Genomic DNA, 19,451 nt, shown 5'->3' on the forward strand with positions numbered 1-19,451 from the left:
AGAAAAACCTGACAATTTGTTTAGCAGGTTCTTGCCCTGGATGGCTTTTTTCATGTGTCAAATAATGGGATAAGTATATGAGCTACCTGGCTACATGAGAAAGTCATTTCTGGTTAAATTTCTATTGTCCTGGAAAGTTGGTGAATCTAGACACTACTTTCTAAGAGGTCATCAAGAATCATACCAGTAAATCCCATTGCAGCTCCTTCTCGCGACTGCCTGAGAAGGCCCTCTCCGTCTCGAAAGTCGATATACACCAGATCTATGGCCTGGAGACCAAAGGCCTTCGCTACAACAATAATCTTTTGTCGGGCGTAGAGAATATCTTGGGTTTCTTTACTACTTGTTGCACCTGAAAATGGGATGTTGATAGAAAAAGGAGCCGTTAACTTTGGAAACTGAACCCATACATCTATTATAAAAATTCAGTTTGTAAAGACCTGTGTCTTCCTGGGAATTGCCCCCCAGAGAAACGATGATTCAAATATAAACGAAGAGAGGGATGCGTGGAGGGAGAGTTAAATCTTCTGTGTGTCACTTGCAAGGCGTCTTTCAGTGTAATTATTTGCGTGTGCTTTAAGAAAAGGCCCCTCCCCCACCTTAGGAGATAGAATCACCAATAGCTTGATAGGTCACAAATGTCTCCTGATATGGCTCCTTCTTGCCAGCCCTTGGAAAGTGTCAGCCCAAAGATAGCACCATAAAAGGTGGCCCAGCAGCTGTGCAAGGAAACGGTTAACTTCTCTCACTGAGCACAGAATTTCTTGCGCTGTGGTTGCAATGCCCTGTTATAACTGAGATTCTGAGCCAAATCCTGCAGCTTCAGTGCTTGGATGGACAACTTGGGGAAATGGAAGGGCACTCATTCTGAGAGAAGCAGCAAGTGTCCACTAAACTGTCAGAGACACAAAAGTCTCCAGGAAAGACTGGTATTAAAATAAGTTCCTTTTTTTCACTCCAGGGGTGGGGGTGCCGGGGAGAGGGTCTGTTTATATTTGCTCAGGAAAAGTTCCTGTCTTTGGGTCACTGGTAGTGTGGTTCTGAAACACTTGTGACCTTGGCCTCTTTTCTAGATGCACCCACAGTCTCCAGTTATACACGCACGCAGACCAGAGACGTCACACCCAAGGGACAGGGAAGATCCGTGAAAGCAAGCATACTATCTCAATGAATATTTAATAATAATAAGAGTTCTGAAGTGTATTTTAGAAGGAATTTAAGATTTATTTTAAATAATATTTACATACTACATTTAATATAGAACATTATTCATTAAAGCAAATGTGAAATTGCTTTAAGTTTGTGTTAGAAGCTTAGTTAGCCCTCAGACTGATGTGAAAAAATATTTAAGCAACATAATATACTTATTATGAACAAAGTAAATGCCATATATTTCTGAACACATCTGAGGCTGCAACAGGCTTTTTAGTAGTTATTTTATAAATGAACAGAAGTAATAATGTCATGTTCTAGAAGCAGGACAACTATGAGGTGTCCTAAATTACCAGGAAGTGTTGCCTATTCAGCTGAAAAAACATTGTCATGGTTGGCAAATGTACGTTGTCATGCAAATGTCGGCTTGTGAAGGGGCAAAGGAAAAATATATACACATATACAGAGAGAATCAGAGATAGAGAAGAGAGAGAGGAATGAATCTTTGACACCTATACTGGCTCGAAAGTCTTCTCCTCCAAAAACGACTGCATCTAGAAAAAGACCCACTTGAGGCCCGGTCTTTACTGCTTCTTCACACACTGCCTGTAAAAGAGCATAACAGAACCAAATCTCACAGAAACGCACGAATTAGAGAGAAGCAGCATGATAAATTTCAGTAACAGAAAGCTCTAACTCTTAACACAGTTTGGCTGAAAGCAGTTCTAAAAATGCAACCCTTTTGAAAAGTATTTAATATTGTCCAAGATAAGTATGTTGTATATATTTGCTTTGCTTAATGAATTTTATTAATATAGTTATTAACATATTAATATAGCTATAATGTTCAAATTGTAAGTCATCCAATTTCTAGAGAAATTTTGAATTAACTCATTTTGATTGTACTGTAAGTTATTTGTATTTTTCCAAAATTTGTTTTTGCTTTAAGAGACTCTGAAACAATACACATAAAGCCACAGGAGAGAAGGAAAGAATTTTCAAATCAAAGTAATTGGATTATTTGCATTAGGATCAAGATTTCTTAGTAAATGCTTTTAGGATTAAAGATATACAATACAAAAATCTACACTGCCAGAGGGGAAAATAAAAATGCAACAAGTCATCCAAGATGTATTAATCAGCCACTTCGACATTTCTGTGTGAAATAAAGGTGAATAACATTCGTTGAAGTCATAATTGAATCTGCAAAGGTGGAGATGCAGCATGCTAATGTAAGTGGGTGGGGAAGACCTAAAAAACGGAGGACACTGCTGATTCATTCAGGGGTTGTAAGTGCTTCTAAGTATAATGTGGAATAAAATGGTGAAATAGCACTAAAGATTAAATCATTAATCTGAATCTAGCTGCATTTACGGGATATGCTTCGATTATATTCCCAGAATTCTAGGGCAGGCTGGAGGAATTTGTGGTTAGTGGTGTAAACACGCTTGATCACGAGGGTTGAAGCAGCTCCCTAAACATTTGCACTCCGCCCCTCCTGCCTGCTCCACTGGGTCTCAGTTTCCTCTCGGAGCATTTGCTCACGTGTTACCTCTCCAGTACAATTCAACTATCTTTTTGTTTTGTTTTGGAGATTTCTTTCTTAGGGATTTCTTTTTTTCCTGTCCTCTGAGATGGGGTGCTACACGAACATTCACAAGTCAGGTGGAATGTAAGGAGTACTTCGGGAAACAATTTAAGGGACCACTGATAAAGGGATTTTTTACAAGCTAGCTATGAATTTGTTAAGGCAAATAGTTCCATGCAACCATACAATGCTGGAAGACACTTGACTCAGCTAATCTTCCTGAATGTATATTAGGAAATACTTTATGTTCTAATGTAGTAAATTAAAATAACATGCTACAAAGTATTGGTATATACTAATTAACAAATAGTAATCCTATCAACTAAACATTATGGATAATGTTGCTACCAAGAGGCCAGAAAATTTTCTAATAAAAGGCAATTGGTACAAAAGAATAATTGAAAGTTAATTCATAAGGACGACAAAATAAATTTTCATTTTCATGCACATTTAATCTATAAATGTAATAATTCAAAGCATATATTTACAAAGTGGTTACTTAATTAAAGTCATTGCTAGGAATCTATAAATATTTCATTTAAAAATTTAGGACTGGGAAGTTTCTCCTTGCTATTTAACCAATTTCTTTGTTTTCTAAGATGCTCAAAATCTGGTTTTGGATAATTACAGATAACAAATTATGCTCTAGGTTTACTTTGCTTAGAAATCTTTCTAGAAAAATATTTTAAGTAGATGTTCAAATTGAAAACAAAAGTTCTCTTTAGGTAATAAATAAAATACTAACTTCTTAGCCACATGATGGTTTTCTTACCTTAAAATTGAGCAAACCCATTGCAGTTTCCACAAAAGGGATTAAATTCATAGGCTGTTCAAGTTTTCGGCCTTTTAAGTAGAATGAAAATTTGTCTGAAAACTAAAATCAAAAATGTCATAGGTGATTAGTGGGGCAAAAATGTACAACCACTGAAATGTAGACGTCGAAGTAGTATTTAAGTCTTTGACCTGAGGAAGTAATATCCCAGCCTCTTTCATCCACACAAAAGAAAAAAAAAAGAGAGAGAGAAAAGCCCAAAGAAAAAAGGTAAGAAAGTTCTCACAAAACTAAATAGTAAAACCCCAAGCATTGTAAATTGTTGGGTTTTTTTTTTCTTCTTTTTTTCTAAAAGAGCAATTTGAGGCCTAGAAGTTAGAACTGGACGGAGAGATGCTTGAGTTTAAATGCTTTCCTTGAAACCGTATTTACTTCAGACCTCTCGCCCTCACTTCTTAAAATGCAAGTGGAAGGCCTCTGAAACAATACAGTCTTGCCCTACCTGCCATTCTGTGTTTGTTTCATACCCAGCTCTGACATCAGTGTAAGTGTGCAGCAGCCTTCTTCATGGAATCCATATTATTCATTATAGCACCATGATTACCCTTTGTTCAGAAGGGTTTTCTTCGTAATTTTTTAGCTTACCTAGGAAGACCTTAAAAAGGAAGTTTAATTCTTTGAAGACCAAAGCTTGCCAATTTTTTCCATGAGACCAGTTCACAGCTAGCTTGGTGCTGCCAGTGGGGTAGCCCAAATTCCAAAATCTATCATCTGGAAACACACAAAAGCTCTTGCACAGACCCCCCCCCCCCTTTTCAAAAGGAAAAAAACCCCACCACTCTCTACATTGTAAATCTATCATGTCTATCTAGATCTAATAAGATGTGGGGAGATTAAAAAAAAATTAACACAGGTATGACAAAGATATTTTTGTAAATAAAGATGAAAACATATATATCCATTTTAAATTTAAGGAATATTCAGCCATTAATGGATATCAAAGGAAAAGGGAATTTTAATCATCTCTCCATTCAGTCTCAGTTGGGTAAATCATATCTAAGAGATTTGCATAAATATAAACCATCAAAGACTTTTCATCTTCAAAGGGGGTTTCAAGACCCTATAAGCTTTGTACTGTAATCATCGCAGGTCACCACCCTGCAGGAATAGGGCTGCTATGGCAACATAAAAAAACTAATGCTTAAGGCTTAGCATAATATTCTGACTAATAGAAAGGAAACTCATTTTAAAAGCTGGCAGCCTATTTACCAGAAGCAGGATTAGAGGTGTTATTTCCCCTTTTAGCCGCCCCCGCCTTGCTTGTGCAGCACCCCCCCCAAAAAAAAATCTAATCACTGGGATCTTTAAAAAGCTTTTGAGCAATTTGCAGTAACTTTACAATTAGGCTAAAATAAATCACAGCTTTCAGTAAATGAAGAATTATTCCCAGTTGTTCTCACTGCCCCCTCCCTTCCTCCGGCACCATCATCATCACCTCCTTAGTAAGTTTGCAAGGGAAGGCATAACTCAGCCAAAATAGCAAGAAAGACGAGAAGGCTACGATTGAAGGGGACAAATGTAGAGTATCCCATGTAAATGAAAATAAAACCTAATTTATGTCACATTGAAGCTAGAAAGTAGGTAGTGAAATATTAGTGGTGTTGGTGTTGCATACGCAGTGGAGGAATTTTGTTTTCTCATTAAAAACAAAAAACTTATAATATTACATGCCCCATTCTTTGGGATAATAGTTATGACTACAAAAATGATAAAGTTTAAAACTAGATAAACACTTTATAATCCATTTCCTGTTCTTAGTGAGAAAATTTCTAACGCCTTTTGTTTTTAAGCCCATAGGAGCATTTAAAAATTAAATATTCTAGCCCATCCTCCTTCTCCTCCTCCCCTTCTTTCTTAAAAAATTGCATTAAGTACTAACACAAAAGGTAACTAGTGGAGAAGTTTCAATTAATTTTTTCAAAAGGAGACGATTAAATGTTTCCGGCCTGGTAAAGTGTTCATTTCAGCGAGGTGGAGGGGGCTGGGGGGGTAGGGGGAGGAAAAGAAGGGGAAAAAAATCACAAAGAGATTGGGGAGGAGATGAAGTAGCAGGGCTCAGCAATTCTTTCAATTCCAGTGCACACCCAATAGTGTGTTGGAAGAATGCACACTGTTCGGGATTTGTGGGAGAATTGTCCCACGACAAAGGAGGCAGAGTCACGCTTGTTATAGTCCAATAAGCCGTGCCAGTCAAACAAGAACCCACACTAGCGACAAAAGGCCAGCAAGAGATTCTCACACAAAAGAAAACAAGGAAGCCCATCTTTCAGTTGTGCATCAAGCTCTGGGTTTTATGCTTCACATAAATACAAACGGAGAGGAAAAAATAAACAGCCCAAAAGACTTCTGTTAACTAGAAATCCTATTTAGATTTCGGTGTGTTCCTCACATCCAAAGATTTAAAACCAAGAACAGAAGCCATAGCTCAAAGCGGGGGTGGGTCCCCTCCCCTCTCAAACGAGGGTAATAATGGTGATAAACAGGCATTAACGATGAAACCAAAAGGAATCAGTGACTTCGGGTTCCATTTCAATCAACTTAAGACACATGCGAATGGGGTAGGAACCCTCGAAGATATTAACCTACTATATAACCAACATCTCCCAGCCTCTGAGAGGTGACCTCGGAGAGGAAAACTCCAGTTTAGAGAGTAAATATGGGACCTTGGACACAGGGCTTCAAAGAGGTGCCAACAGGGAGCTGTCCAACAGAAAAATAATGGCAGCTACATACATAATTCTGAATTTTCTAGTAGCTACATTAAAAGAGGAGAGTGAAACAGGGGAATTTAATGTTTATTCAACCCAATATATCCGAAATATTATCATTTCAACATGTAATCAGTACAAAAAATTACTGAGATAACTTACATTCTTTTTTTTTGGGGGGGGGGGTGCTACAAAGTCTTCAAAATCCCATGTGTATTTTACACTTCCAGCACATCTCAATTTCGACTTGCCACATTTCCGGGGCTCAGTAGCCGCATGTGGCAGGCGGCCACGGCATAGGAAAGCACAGGTCCAACCTATCTCCATGCATTAAGGTGAACAGTTTCCTCAGGTGTTACAGCTACTCAACATATTGCTACAGTAGCAGTCATGGCCTTAGAGATAATCCCAGATGGGGCATCAAAATCACCACTGTCCACATGCCCTTCCCATGCACCCAGCACTTGTGTGTCACGGGCCTTCTGCCCTGGAGTGGTACAATGGAGTGTTATTTTATTCAGCAGAGATCTGCAGAATCATAGCGACCCCTAAATACAATCTCGCCTCTCCCCACTTTAACAATTAAAACAATCAGAGCATAATTAGGCCCATTTCAAAGTTTTCTTAAGTAATTTGACATGCCAGGTTTTTATTGGCCGAAAAGTCTGTCATGAAACACAAACACACCTGTCAGCAATTTAAAAAGGACGAACTAGAGAACTGCTCAGGAAATAATATCTGTGCTAATTAAAACCACTAGTTAAAAGCTTCCTGTTTATTCCTCTGTTGGTCCTAAGGAGTGACCTTTTACCTCTCCCCCTCTAGGTTCATTTTTTCATTTGTGGCTAATGTGCTTTCGTAATCTGTGATGTCTTCCAACGAATCTGGGTAAGAGCCATTTACATCACCACCCTCCCGGGTGAGGATTAGGGCCTGGCAGGATGTAAGAAGTGATGCAATTCTCAGGCAAGCTACTTTCCAAGGACTGCTCTGGAAAGGTGGGCGAGATGGCTGTTGTGTGCAAACCATAAATCTGATTAGGGAGCAGAAGCATTTGTTTCAGGAGTAGAGTTGTTCTGTAGAACACTTTGGGCAAAGTCAGGTTCTCCTTGTGTGAAGAATATGGTCTCTTGGGTTTACTCCTTTTTCTGAATTCCCTTTCTGCTCTGTACATGCATTTTCAAAACCAGCAGCACCCAAATCCTTCCTTTCTGGTACTCCTTCTTAGCTGGTCCTCAGTCTTTAATTAAAGGAAAGCATTAGCTACTCACCCACTGGATTTCTTCCGGACCTTCCACCTTTGGTAGCATTAGGCTGGAAGGAAGGACCCGGGATTGCAGGAGGGCCTCCAAGTCTTCTTCAGCCAGACCACTGGACACGGAGTTGACTCGCACACACTTTTCAGTTGGGCCCAGATCAAAGTCTTCAAGAGTTTTTACTATTCTTAATCGAGCTTCAATCTGTAAGTATAGAAAACAAATGTACCTCCTAAGTTTATTTATCATTGAGAGGAAACACAATCAAACCATCTGTGAAACTGGCATGTGGATTCAGAGGCTAAGTACCAGTGCAGCATCTGCAAATCGCCTGTCCAACAAATAAATGGTATTTGAACCAAGTCATCCAAGCTGATAGGGAAACAGTTGGTTTCCACTCTTCATTCAAGATGACTATAACATATATGACAGCCATTATCATGCATCCTGGGGTTCTTCTAAGTAGAGTCACCTTGCTCATTGGTATTGCTTTCCAATTGCAAAGGTAAAATAATTAATAGGTAACATTTATTGAGCATTTACTAAGTACTAGGCAGCTTCCAAGGTCATCCACTTGCTATTTCTCATTTAATAAATACAAGAAGCTAGATAATATACGGATAATGATAGTCTCGTCTGTCAGCATGTTCACATTAGGGGAAAAAATTTTGTCTTTCTTTTTCCACATGATTCATACTTTTTTACTTGCTTTTAAAAAAAAATTTATATTTTTGCCACCGAGTTGAATCTTGACATTCAAGTAAGAAGGCGCTCACAGGAAAATGACACTCCACACTACAAAAAAGCGCCAACTTATTCCGATGGAAAGCCATAATATCACCAAAAAAACCCCTTCATGAAGTGGTAGACAAACACAATTTTTTTTTTCTTTGATTTGACAGTCTTTGCTCCCGTTAAGAAAAGCTGAAAGGTTGAAAGTCTGCTTCAGTATGTGAATTGCTCCCAGAAAAACTGTCTGAAACCAAACATGTTATTTATTGGTTTTGAGTTGGAGGTGACGAAGGTGAGGGAGTGGGGAGAGAAAGGAGGGCATTGAGGGGTTCGGGGTTGGAGTTGAGGAAATAAAGCACTTTGTGGTCATAACTTCCTGCCAATTTCAGTTTCAAAAACAAATTCCTCCAAGTTGCCAAGAGCCCTCAACAAATTCTCATTGTCAGAATGAACATGTATCAAAAGTAGTTTTATTTGGGAAGGGTTTTTATGATACTAATAAAACTTTAAGCCTTCTCACTGCCGATGAATGTGGTTTAAAAAAAAAAAGTCTTACAGTATACAGCCATTTGAACAGCAATACTTATCTAGGGAAATAGCAAACCAAAACAGAGACAAAGAAGAATTATTTCAGCCAATATTGAGTCTAAGTCTAATCAACAGGACAAGCCAGGACAGTAGATTTAAACCAGACGGATGTAGGTCTATGACCCCTTGGAAGCAAGGAAGGCTTCCAAATGTGGTCTGAGTTAAACAGTGTGAGGAAACAGTAGCTTAGAGTTGTCAGGTCAGATGGAAACAGAGTACATAGGATCAGTTTAAGACAGTTCTGTGGAGTCCTGATTTAAAGAGCTCCGACTGCCAATAATTAGACCAAGCTCAGACAAAAGCCAGAGAGTGCTCGCTCTAGTTCAAGTGAGGGATGACGCAACCAACAGTGCCTTGGTTCCACACGATGCTGTTGGCCAGTCCGAAGCTGCGACACTCATCCACTGCTCTACCTTGCCATCTTGTTACATCCACTAAATATGAAAATCCTGAAGGTGAAAAGCAGAAGCTGGCTCAATACCATGGTTCTAAGGCTGTCTAGAGCTGGCGAGGGAAAATGTTTCCAGCTCTTTGGCAGTGCGTGTATTTAGATCCATGGCCTCAGAGAACCTAAAACGCGTTACGTTTCATGTGGCCTGCACAGCTACAGACTTGGGATTGCTGCAGTTTGTAAACATTTCAACTTCCAGGATTTCTTTCAAAAGCAGGTCGGGCTTGTGAAGAGATGGTTGGGACAGAGTGAAAGCAAAATGGAAGGGAACTAACTAGATCGTTTAGGCTGAAATGCATTTTAAAACTAAAGTTATTTGAATCATCATCTCCATTCTTTAATCTGCATGTGTGCTCAAGGAAGCAAGATCATGGGCAACGTCAGCTTCCTGAATTGTTTAATATCAGTGTCAAACAAAATGTGACCTCTAAGCTGTGTTGTTGTTTCACTTGGCTTTGAACAGGACTGTTTGTTCAAAGCGCATGTTTTAAACCTATTTGTGATTTTTATCTAAAGTCAGATTGCCATGGTGTCGGCACATTCTGGTTTACTTAGTAAAATTCAGCCCTTGTGAAATTGGCTGCAAATGAAGTACCTAATTCCAACTTTCGGCATAATCTGATTAGTACTTTTCATGTTGTAATAATGAGCAGTGCATACTCAGCATTTTATTACATTTTTTTTCTCCTTCTGGCTCACAATGAAAACCAAGCTCTTTCCACTTCACCATTCTGTACTTTTCCAAAACAAACAAACAAACAAAAAAAAAAAACCTGAGGATGGCTTTGGAGGTATATTGCCACACGACATCCTTCTTAACAGGCTGTTGCTTGTTTCAATTTACATAAACTAAGCGTTCATCCCTCTGCTACGTATCCCAAAATACCCAACAACTTCACTGGGTTTACACCGACCAACAGGCATGTTGATTTCTTTTTTTTCTTTTTGGTATTTTAATGGTGAAATAGGTTACTGTGCTAGCAAACACACCCATGCCATCTGTTGGGTGAGAGGAAGGCAGTTTCTAAGAACAATTAAGTTTAGTTCTGGGTGTTCAGCTAGAGAAAGCCAGTCTATCCAGTTGTGAAAAGAAAAGAAATTCTGTTCATTCTGTTCTCTCCCCCTCTCTTTCTCTCTTTCCCTCGCCTGTCTCTAGCACCTTACTTCTTGCTACTACCTCTCACATCTTGTACATCTCTCTCCTCTCCATCACCTCACTCCCTCTCAGTTTCATTCTTTTTCCCCTCTCTTTTTCTTTGGCTCCTGTGTAGCCCTGACCATCCTTTAATTTCCATCTTGTTATGGGGATTAGTAAAACACAGCCTGGCAGACAACCCTTCTCAGAAGGGCTACCTGGGTGATCTGCTGAGATTATGGGGAAGTGCTCCCTGGAGAAAGAAGGAAAAGAAAATGAAAGCAAAAAGAGGCCACTCAAAAAAGACCGTGTGTGTGTGTGTGTGTGTGTGTGTGTGTGTGTGTGTGTGTGTGTGTCTTACATTCTAGTAGCAAAACAGGTTGCTCAAAGTGAGGTTTACAAGGAACCCCATTCTAAATGTGCTCACACTACAGGACAGCCTCGTAAGTGTTTCGCATGCAGGATGAACGTGTCCCCCTAAAATCTGACAACCTGGAAAAGACGGAATAATGGAATTAAGGCCTCTATCAACAGTTACATTAGATCTTTGCAGAGACTAATTGCCATAGTGTGTTCTGTGGCAGTTTGATTCCAGAGGTGGGCTCTGCAGAGGTCACAGAGAAAGTTGGCACAGATCGGAACCTTCACAGGCTTCTATTCTTAAAAAAGGGGCTGTTACCAAATTTCCTGCACTCAATCAATATTTGTGCCATGAGCTGCTCAGTGCAGTGGACCAGTGGCTAATAAACCTGTCCTTATACATAAGCCACCGTATTATGTGACTCTGTCTGGGCTAGGAACCAAGGCGTTCTACGATTTCAGAGAGTGGGTTCTTGTCACCTGGGGAAGAGACACGCTCCGGTGACGTCAGAAAGCAGATAAATCAACCATTACCAAGACCTGCAGACTCTGAAATTAAAGGAGAAAATATGCGTGCAGTTGGTTCAATTGGCACCCATTAAAGCTAATAACTAATCATCTTTGCAAGTTTCTAGCTCAGAATGATCAAATCTGCAAAGAAAACAACATCCGTCCACTTTTACACGCCAGTGGAAGAGGTGGTCCCTCGCGGCAGGGCGGCACAGTCTCGCCATCTGGAGAATAAATCGAGTGTGAAGTACGGTATAGTTTGGGACCAAGCTCCGTGGCGGCAGCTCAGCAGTCAGTTCATTAGTTCCAAACTTCCAGGGATTAGAGCGGCATCAATTCTACTGTCGGATAGGAAGAGACAGACAGGATACCACATTCAAGGAGGATTGTGACAACCAGGAAGAGCCCCTTGGGCTTATTTATAAAACTACAAAGTATAAACAGACCCAAATAAATGCTTTCAATAATAACATTATCACAGTTTCATAACATCTGAATTAACACCTTTCCCTTCTTTCACCCCCCCCCACCCCCAAACCTTGTATGTTAATGTATAGTCGTTTTCAGAGGAAATCGCGAAGATGACCCCTGGAAGCAACAGAAGCCATAAGAAAGCTGTGTGGCTGAACCGAGATTTGGTAATTAAGAAATACGAGAGGCTTTCTAGACTCTAGGGAAATGCGTAACATTGGTGATTTTTTAAAAAAGGTGTAATTAATATTTTCGTCCTGCAAAAGGCAAATTGCCATGCCGCATATTAAAAAACACGAGTGAATTCTGTCCCTTCTAAATTTGTCCATCTCATCTCATTTCCAGTGTATCTAATTTGTAAAATGATGTCACAGGCATGGAGTGGAACAAATTTTGGGCAGAGGCGTCGATGTCAGCATCTATATAAATTTTTTTTTTGAAAAATTTCAGAATGTTTTGTTTAAAATAAACTCTGAGTGAACTGCTCCACTTAAGGTCTCCTTTTGTATATAACTTCTTTTTATACATTTATATTAAAAAATAGAAGTGTTTGTGAAATAAAATAGGTCACCACTGGGAAATTACATTTGTGTATTCTTCTTATAAATGTATAAAAATTTACTATAATCACAGAGTGTTGCAGTGACCGCATTGAGAAAAAAGGCAAATAAATTCTCATTGATTATTACAACCTGGTAGTGTTTCTTTCGGAAAAGTGACAGTGTTGAGTTTTGTTTTTTCATCCCGTTGTTTTTTCCACATGATAAACAAATCTTGGTTTGCCTGTTTCTGAAAACAGAAAATCTATAACAATATTGAACATACCATGAATTAACTGGTTTAAAAATTTCACTCACTGGTAACTCCAAAGGCACAGGTAACCAAAGAAAAAATAGACAAATTGGACTTCATGAAAATTTAAAAATTAAAAAAATTTTTAAAGGCAACCCACAGAAAGGGAGAAAATATTTGTAAATCATATATCTGATAAAGGATTAACATCCAGTATATATACATGACTCCTAAACCTCAACAACAAAAGAAAACAAACAACATAATTCAAAAAGGGGCAAAGGACTTAAACAGACATTTCTCCAAAGGAGACATAGACGTGGCCAATAAGCACAGGAAAAGATGTTCAATGTCACTGATCACTAGAGAAATGCACATCAAAACTATGAGATACCACTTCAGATGCATTAGGATGGCTACTATTAAAAAAAATACAGAAAATAACAAGTGTTGGTTAGGATGTGGAGAAATTGGAACTCTTGTGCACTGTTGGTGGGAATGTAAAATGGTACAGCTGCAATAGAAAATGGTATGGTGGTTCCTCAAAAAAAATTAAACATAGAATTACTATATGATCCAGCAATTTCACTTCTGGGTATATACCCAGAGAAATTGAAAGCAGAATTTCAAAGAAATTACTTGCACACCCATGTTTATTGCAGCAGGATTCACAATAGCTAAAACATGGAAGCAACCCAAGTGTCCATTGATAAAAGAAAGGATAAGCAAAATGTGAATAGTACTCAACTTTAAAAAGGAGGGAAATTCTGACACATGCTACAACATGAATGAACCTTGAAAACATTATGCGAAGTGAAATAAACCAGTCATAAAAGGGCAAATACTGTATGATTCCACTTATGTTATGTTATTTATTTTATTATTATGTTATTTTATTATTATTATGTTATTGTTATGTTATGTTATTTTAGTTGTTAAAATTGTAAAGACAGAAATAGAAAGGTGGTTGCCAGGGGCTCGGGGGAGGGGAGGATGGGAAGTTCCTTTTTAATGGGTATAGAGTGTCAGTTTAGAAGATGAAAAAAGTTATGGGGATGGAGGTTGGTAATGGTTGCATAACCATGTGAATGTACACTGAATCAGTACACTTAATAACCACTGAACAGTATACTTAAAAATGGTTAAGATGGTAAATTTTGTGTTATATATATTTTACCCCAATGAAAAAGGTAAAAAAAAATTCATTTATTGATTCATCCCACAAATTATTACATTCCATGTAATATTACATGTTTACAATGAAAATATAGATTTTGGTAGAGAAAAATTTCTGATGTGTTAGTTATGAGAGATACATGCTACACAGGTTTATAGTTAAAATGCTAAATCAGTTTTCATTAAAAAAGAAAATACTAAGAAGAATTAGGATGTGTATGGATGGGTAGCTCATAATACGTAATTGGCATTTCTGCCCCCATCAGAGATTTAATGGAAAGAGCAAAACAACACTAATATATAATTGGAACAAAAACAACACTAATATATAATAAATTTATGAAAATAATTTATTTTGAAGGCCTCTGAGCAATTAAAAATATTTTTAAAAGATAGTAAATCAATGGCTTTAACTTGAATCAGACAGGCCTATATTTTTGTCAAAAGTCACAGAATGTATACTTAAAATTTGTACATTTCATTGTATGTAAGTTTTACCTCAAAAGAACAAAGAGAAATGGAGACAAATACTGAACTCTAATCAGTGGTATGCAGCATGCAGAGTATTTAAGGGGAGCTATACTGCTACTCTCTGCAACTTACTTTGAAATGAATTTAAAAAATAAATGCATTGGCGGATGGATAGAGGGACAGAGAGTGGATAGATATACATTGAAACAGGCAGAGTGAAACATTAATGGGAGGTATATATAGGTATTCACTGAACAGTCTTTCAACTTTTCTAATGTTTGAAATTTTTGAAACAAAATTTTGGAAAAAATTTTAAAAATACCTCTAAAATGTTGATAATTTTTAGAGCTGATTGATAAGTACATGAGGGCTTTTTACACTATTCTCTTTATATTTGCATATATTTGAATATTTCCACAATAAAGTGTTAGAAACTGGTTAGTGATTTAAACTGCATTTTACTTGTTACTTGTGACAAATAATTTTGGGGAGATTATTTTTATACTTATGATTTTTTTTTCTAACAGCTTTATTGAGGTAAAATTCAAATAACATATAATTCACCTGGTTAAAGTGTACAACTCAATGTTTGTTAGTGTATTCACAGAGTTGGGCAATCATTGCCACAATCTTTAGGATATTTTCATCACCCCCAAAAGGAACCCTACCCTCTGTAGCAGTAACTCCCATTTCTCCCTCGCTCTAGACAACCACTAATCTACCTTGTGTCTATAGATTTGCTTAGTTTAGACATTTCATAGAAATAGAATCATGCAATATGTGGTCTTTTGTTACTGTTTTCTTTTACTTATTATAATGTTTCAAGGTTTATCGTGTTGTAGCATGTATCAGTACTTCCTTTTTCATTGACAAATAATATTCCATTGTATGGATACATCACATTTTGCTTATCTATTATCAGTTAAGGGACATTTAGGTTGTTCCCATTTTTGGCTATCAGAAAAAATGCTGCTATGAACATTCATGTACACGTTTTTGTGTGGACATGTTTTCATTTCTCTTGAGTATATACCTAGGAGAAACTGGAATTGCTGGGTCATGTGGTAATTCTATGTTTAATCTTTTGAGGAACTGCTGTTTCCAAAATGGCTGTGTCAATTTACATTCCCACAAGCAGTGTATGAGGGTTCCCACTGCTCTACATCCTCACCAACACTTGTTATGCTATTAAAAAATATATATATATAGCCATCCTAGTGTGTATGTGGAGTGTCTTCCTGTGCTCACTGTAGTTTTGATTTGCATTTCCCTGATGACTAATGATGTTGAGTACCTTTTTATGTACTTATTGGCCATATTTATATCTTCTTTGGGGAACTGTCTATGTAGATCCTTTGGCAATTTGCAAAAGTCGTGGTAAAATACATATAAAATTTTCCACTGTAACCATTTTTAAGTATACCTTTCAGTGGTCTTAATCACATTCACAGTGTTGTGCAAACATCACCACTATGTTTCCAAAACACTCCAAACAGAAACTCTGTAACCATGAAGCAATAATTCTTCATTGCCTTCTACACCTTGGTCTTGGGAACAGCTAATCTACTTTCTGTATCTATGAATTTGTGTATTCTAGGTATTTCATATAAGTGAAATCATACAATATTTGTCCTTTTGTGTCTGGCTTATTTTACTTAGCATAATAATATTTTAAGGTCCATTCATGTTGTAGCATGTATCAGAATTTTATTCCTTTTTACAGCTGATAATATTCCATTGTATGCAAATACTATATATGTTTTTATCCATTCATCTGTGGATGGACATTTGAGTACCTTTTGGTTATTGTGAATAATGCTGCTATGAACACTGGTGCACAAGTAGTTCTTGGAATCTCTGTTTTCAATTCTTCTGGGCATATGCCCAGGAGGAGAATTGCTGGGCTATATAGTAATTCCACTGTTAGCTTTCTGAGGAACTGCCAAATTGTGTTCTACAGCGGCTGCATCATTTTACATCCCATCAGCAATGTACCAGAATTCCAATTTCTCTACGTCCTTGACAACACTTGTTATTTCCCATTTTATTTATTTACGTGTTTTTGTTACTAGCCATTAGAGTGGACGTGACATGGTGCCTCATTGTGTATTTGATTTGCACTTCTCTAATGACGAATGATGTTGAGCATCTTTTCGTGTGCTTATTGGCCATCAGTATTCTTTCTTTAGAGAAATGTCTATTCTAATCCTTTGCCCATTTTTAAAAATTGAGCTTTTTGTTGTTGAGTTATGAGTGTCCTTTATGTATACATTCTGGATATCAGATATATGATTCACAAATATTTTCTCCCATTTTGTAGGTTGTCATTTCACTTTCTTGATGATGTCCTATGAGGCATAAAAGTTATAATTTTGTTGAAGTCCAGGTTTTTTATTTATTTTTGTTGTTGTCGCTTGTGCTTTTGTTATCATTTTGAGACCATTGCCTAATCCAAGGTCACAAAGATTTACACCTATGTTTTCTTCTAAGAGTTTTATAGTTCTAGCTCTAACATTTAGGTCCTTGATTATATGTATTTTAGGTCTGATTATATCTATTTTAATATGGTGTGAGGTAAGGAGGCTTATGATATTTTTATTTTGGGTTTTCTGTCTTTGTCTTTCAACAAAATACAATGGAAATTCTCTGGGAAAAGAAAACTTAAGTGAAAAGAAGGGGCTTACTTTCCTCAGCCTCTTCATTCAGCTTTGTCCTAGCCCCTGACTGGTGAGTGGCTGGCGTTTGGCTTTCTTGCTGACATAGCCCAGATACTTGAAAATATTTAGATAACTGATAGGATGTTTCCTTTTCTTTGTGATTGTTTGTGATTCTGAAAAGAAAATTTCCTGAGTACCATCCTCAGATTCTGCCTGATGCCCTGGTCAGGTGCATTTAACATATTTAACCAGTAGGAGAGGAATCAATCAAACGCTATCCACTATGCTGGGTGTGTGTGTCTGTGTGTGTGTGTGTGTGGGGGGGGAAGGGTTGTAGAGAAAAATATTGAGATCACCTTTTTGATACATAAATCAATAGAGGGATGAATCATCTATTAATAGTTGTGGCAATGAAAGATCCACAGAATAGGAAGTGAAATAACAGTTCAATTCCGTGGAACAAAGAATAGGACCATGGGTCTTACAGACAGCAGGGAGCACAACAGGCTGAGATGGGGGCAGGGGAGTTGAAGATTTCAATAGGTGCAGAGGAGAGGGTGGCACCCAGCAGAGAGCTGAAATGGGCAAAGATCAGAGGCAGGAAGGGTAACTGAATAAAAAGGCAGATGGTCGCAACATATGAAGTCAGGTAGGGAAGGTGCTGGTGCCAGGAGATGGACAGAAAGACCGGAGATTCCAAAGCAGGCAGGGCTGAGCCCAAGATTCAGGAACAAAGGGCTGAGGCCTGTTACACTGGGGGACGAGAGGGTGAGGGGGTGGCGGGACACGACTCGCGGGTCAGTTGAGAAAGGGCCTTCCTTATTGGAAGCTGCCGGCTGCCCTGGCCTGGCTAGAGGAAGGTTGGCGCCCTAAAGTCCCTCGAATGTAGAACGTCCCTAAGTGGCGAAAGTCCCTGCTTGAGCCTGCCCTGCTCATTGGTAACCTCTTCCTCCCTGGAGCGCGAAGCATGCGCTTTTGTGGCGAGGGCTTCTTGCCCCAAAGCGATTTAATTTTATCTTTGGGTTGGGTGTTTGTACATGGATCTCTGATCTGGGGATTTACAGTACAATACATTGAAAAAGAAATGTAAAGTACCATGGAGAGGGGACACTGGCCACCTCCCTCCCGTGGGCCTTCTAATTGGTCTCCCTCCGCCATCCCTTCTCACCTGGTGCAAAACACAGCCCTAAGCAAAGCTTCCCTCTTCCTCTCAACCCGCTATATTTGTGTTTTGCAACTTCTCTGGGTTAGAGGAGGTAATTAACTGTTTTGGTTTAAAAGCCCCCTGCTGGGCTGCAGTCTGCGTGGGAGAATAAAAATAAACAAGCAAAAGGGAACAGTGTCATCAAAGGTCTCCGCACCTACCTTTCTTCATTATAAGGATGAAAACCCTCGTTTGCCACAGGTGCCACGGATTACCCACACAGGGCAGGGTCCGCGGGCCTTTCATTCTTTTTTTAATGATAAATCAAGAGTGATCGATTCTTAAATTAATGACTCAGCCTTGCCATGGTTCCAGACGTGGCTCAGACAACACACGTGTCACCTGTCCTGGAGTGACCAGTTTTACTGTGACGCTCACAACACATTCTGGCGGATGACTTCCTTTAGCTCTCAAGCCGGCTTGAGACACATTGCTAGAAATGGTCCAAATTAACCTCTTTAATGTAAATGTGAAGAACCCGTTTTTTAAAAAGCCAAAGCTTCTACACTTCCGTGCCCATCACTAAATTTTGGAGGCAAGTCGGGCCGCTTCTCTCCGGGGCCGCACCGAGGTGGCTTCTGCGCCCAGCGCGCAGCCCGTCAGGGATTTCTGTCTGCGCGCCAATTGCTTCAGCAACACTTCTCTAAGGTGCTGACACAAAGAATCTTGTCTCCATAAGGCAGAAGGTTCTAAGAGCTTACAGATAGAAGTGCAAATGTCTAATGATAAGGTACAGCCTTGCAATGAAACAAACGCAGCGAACGCAGGCTCCAGGCCTTGACTTCTCATTCTGGGGAGGAAGCTTTACCCGGTGGCCCAGCAGCGTCCCAAACAGGATTCTTTAGATTCCTGAGTGTTAATTAGTCTCCCTGGCAGCCCCGAATGAAGAAACCAGGTAGCCGCATAAGCTCTGTGACAGCAGAAATAGTACCTAAAGAAAGGTTTCTTGCAGTGCACTAAACTGCGTCATTATCCTCACAAACTACTTTGAAGGTAGGAGAGGCTTTAAAGCTAAAAAGGAATTTTAAAACTCCCCGCATGATATCACCAGTTGGTTCTACCTTTGCATATGTTGATTTCTGTTGCTCAAATATACACTCACGCCCTCATTTGATAGGAGATAATAATTTGTTTTCCATGGTTTGCTGTTGTTTGTCTTGCTTCCTAATTATTTCCTAAAGAAAGTGGTAATTAAAAAAGATTTTGTTTCTTTTTAGGTGGCAAATTTACAGCTATTTTTAAAAGTAGAACTTTTCCATCCTGTTCTTTATCTATTTTATCCTATTGTAAAATCAATAAAAGGAAAAGAAAAACATAATGTGGAAAACTAAAGAATGGAGGATGATGATGGCCATCAGAATATTTTAT

General features: G+C 38.6%; 1 protein-coding gene and 1 long non-coding RNA gene across 11 annotated transcripts in view; one reads left to right on the forward strand and one right to left on the reverse strand.

The window, feature by feature from the left end:
- LOC308496551 overlaps positions 1–19,451 on the forward strand; it is a 97,272-nt gene that overhangs the window by 70,407 nt on the left and 7,414 nt on the right. The window lies entirely within an intron of this gene.
- Positions 1–19,451, reverse strand: part of CLYBL (citramalyl-CoA lyase) — a 236,765-nt gene that overhangs the window by 44,331 nt on the left and 172,983 nt on the right. For all 10 annotated transcript variants that reach the window (XR_013993199.1, XR_013993200.1, XM_081046043.1 and 7 more), the window contains exons 2-5: positions 7,552–7,867; positions 3,513–3,614; positions 1,665–1,758; positions 185–352 (exon numbers count right to left, since the gene is read on the reverse strand). Coding sequence is in view for 8 of the 10 variants with exons in the window: in XM_081046043.1 (XP_080902169.1) it covers positions 185–352; positions 1,665–1,758; positions 3,513–3,614; positions 7,552–7,785 (598 nt within the window). In the remaining 2 variants the exon portion in view is untranslated. The remainder of the gene's footprint in view (positions 1–184; positions 353–1,664; positions 1,759–3,512; positions 3,615–7,551; positions 7,868–19,451) is intronic.

The sequence above is a fragment of the Rhinolophus hipposideros genome (assembly GCF_964194185.1).
Source record: "Rhinolophus hipposideros genome assembly, chromosome: 4".
Classification (NCBI taxonomy): domain Eukaryota; kingdom Metazoa; phylum Chordata; class Mammalia; order Chiroptera; family Rhinolophidae; genus Rhinolophus; species Rhinolophus hipposideros.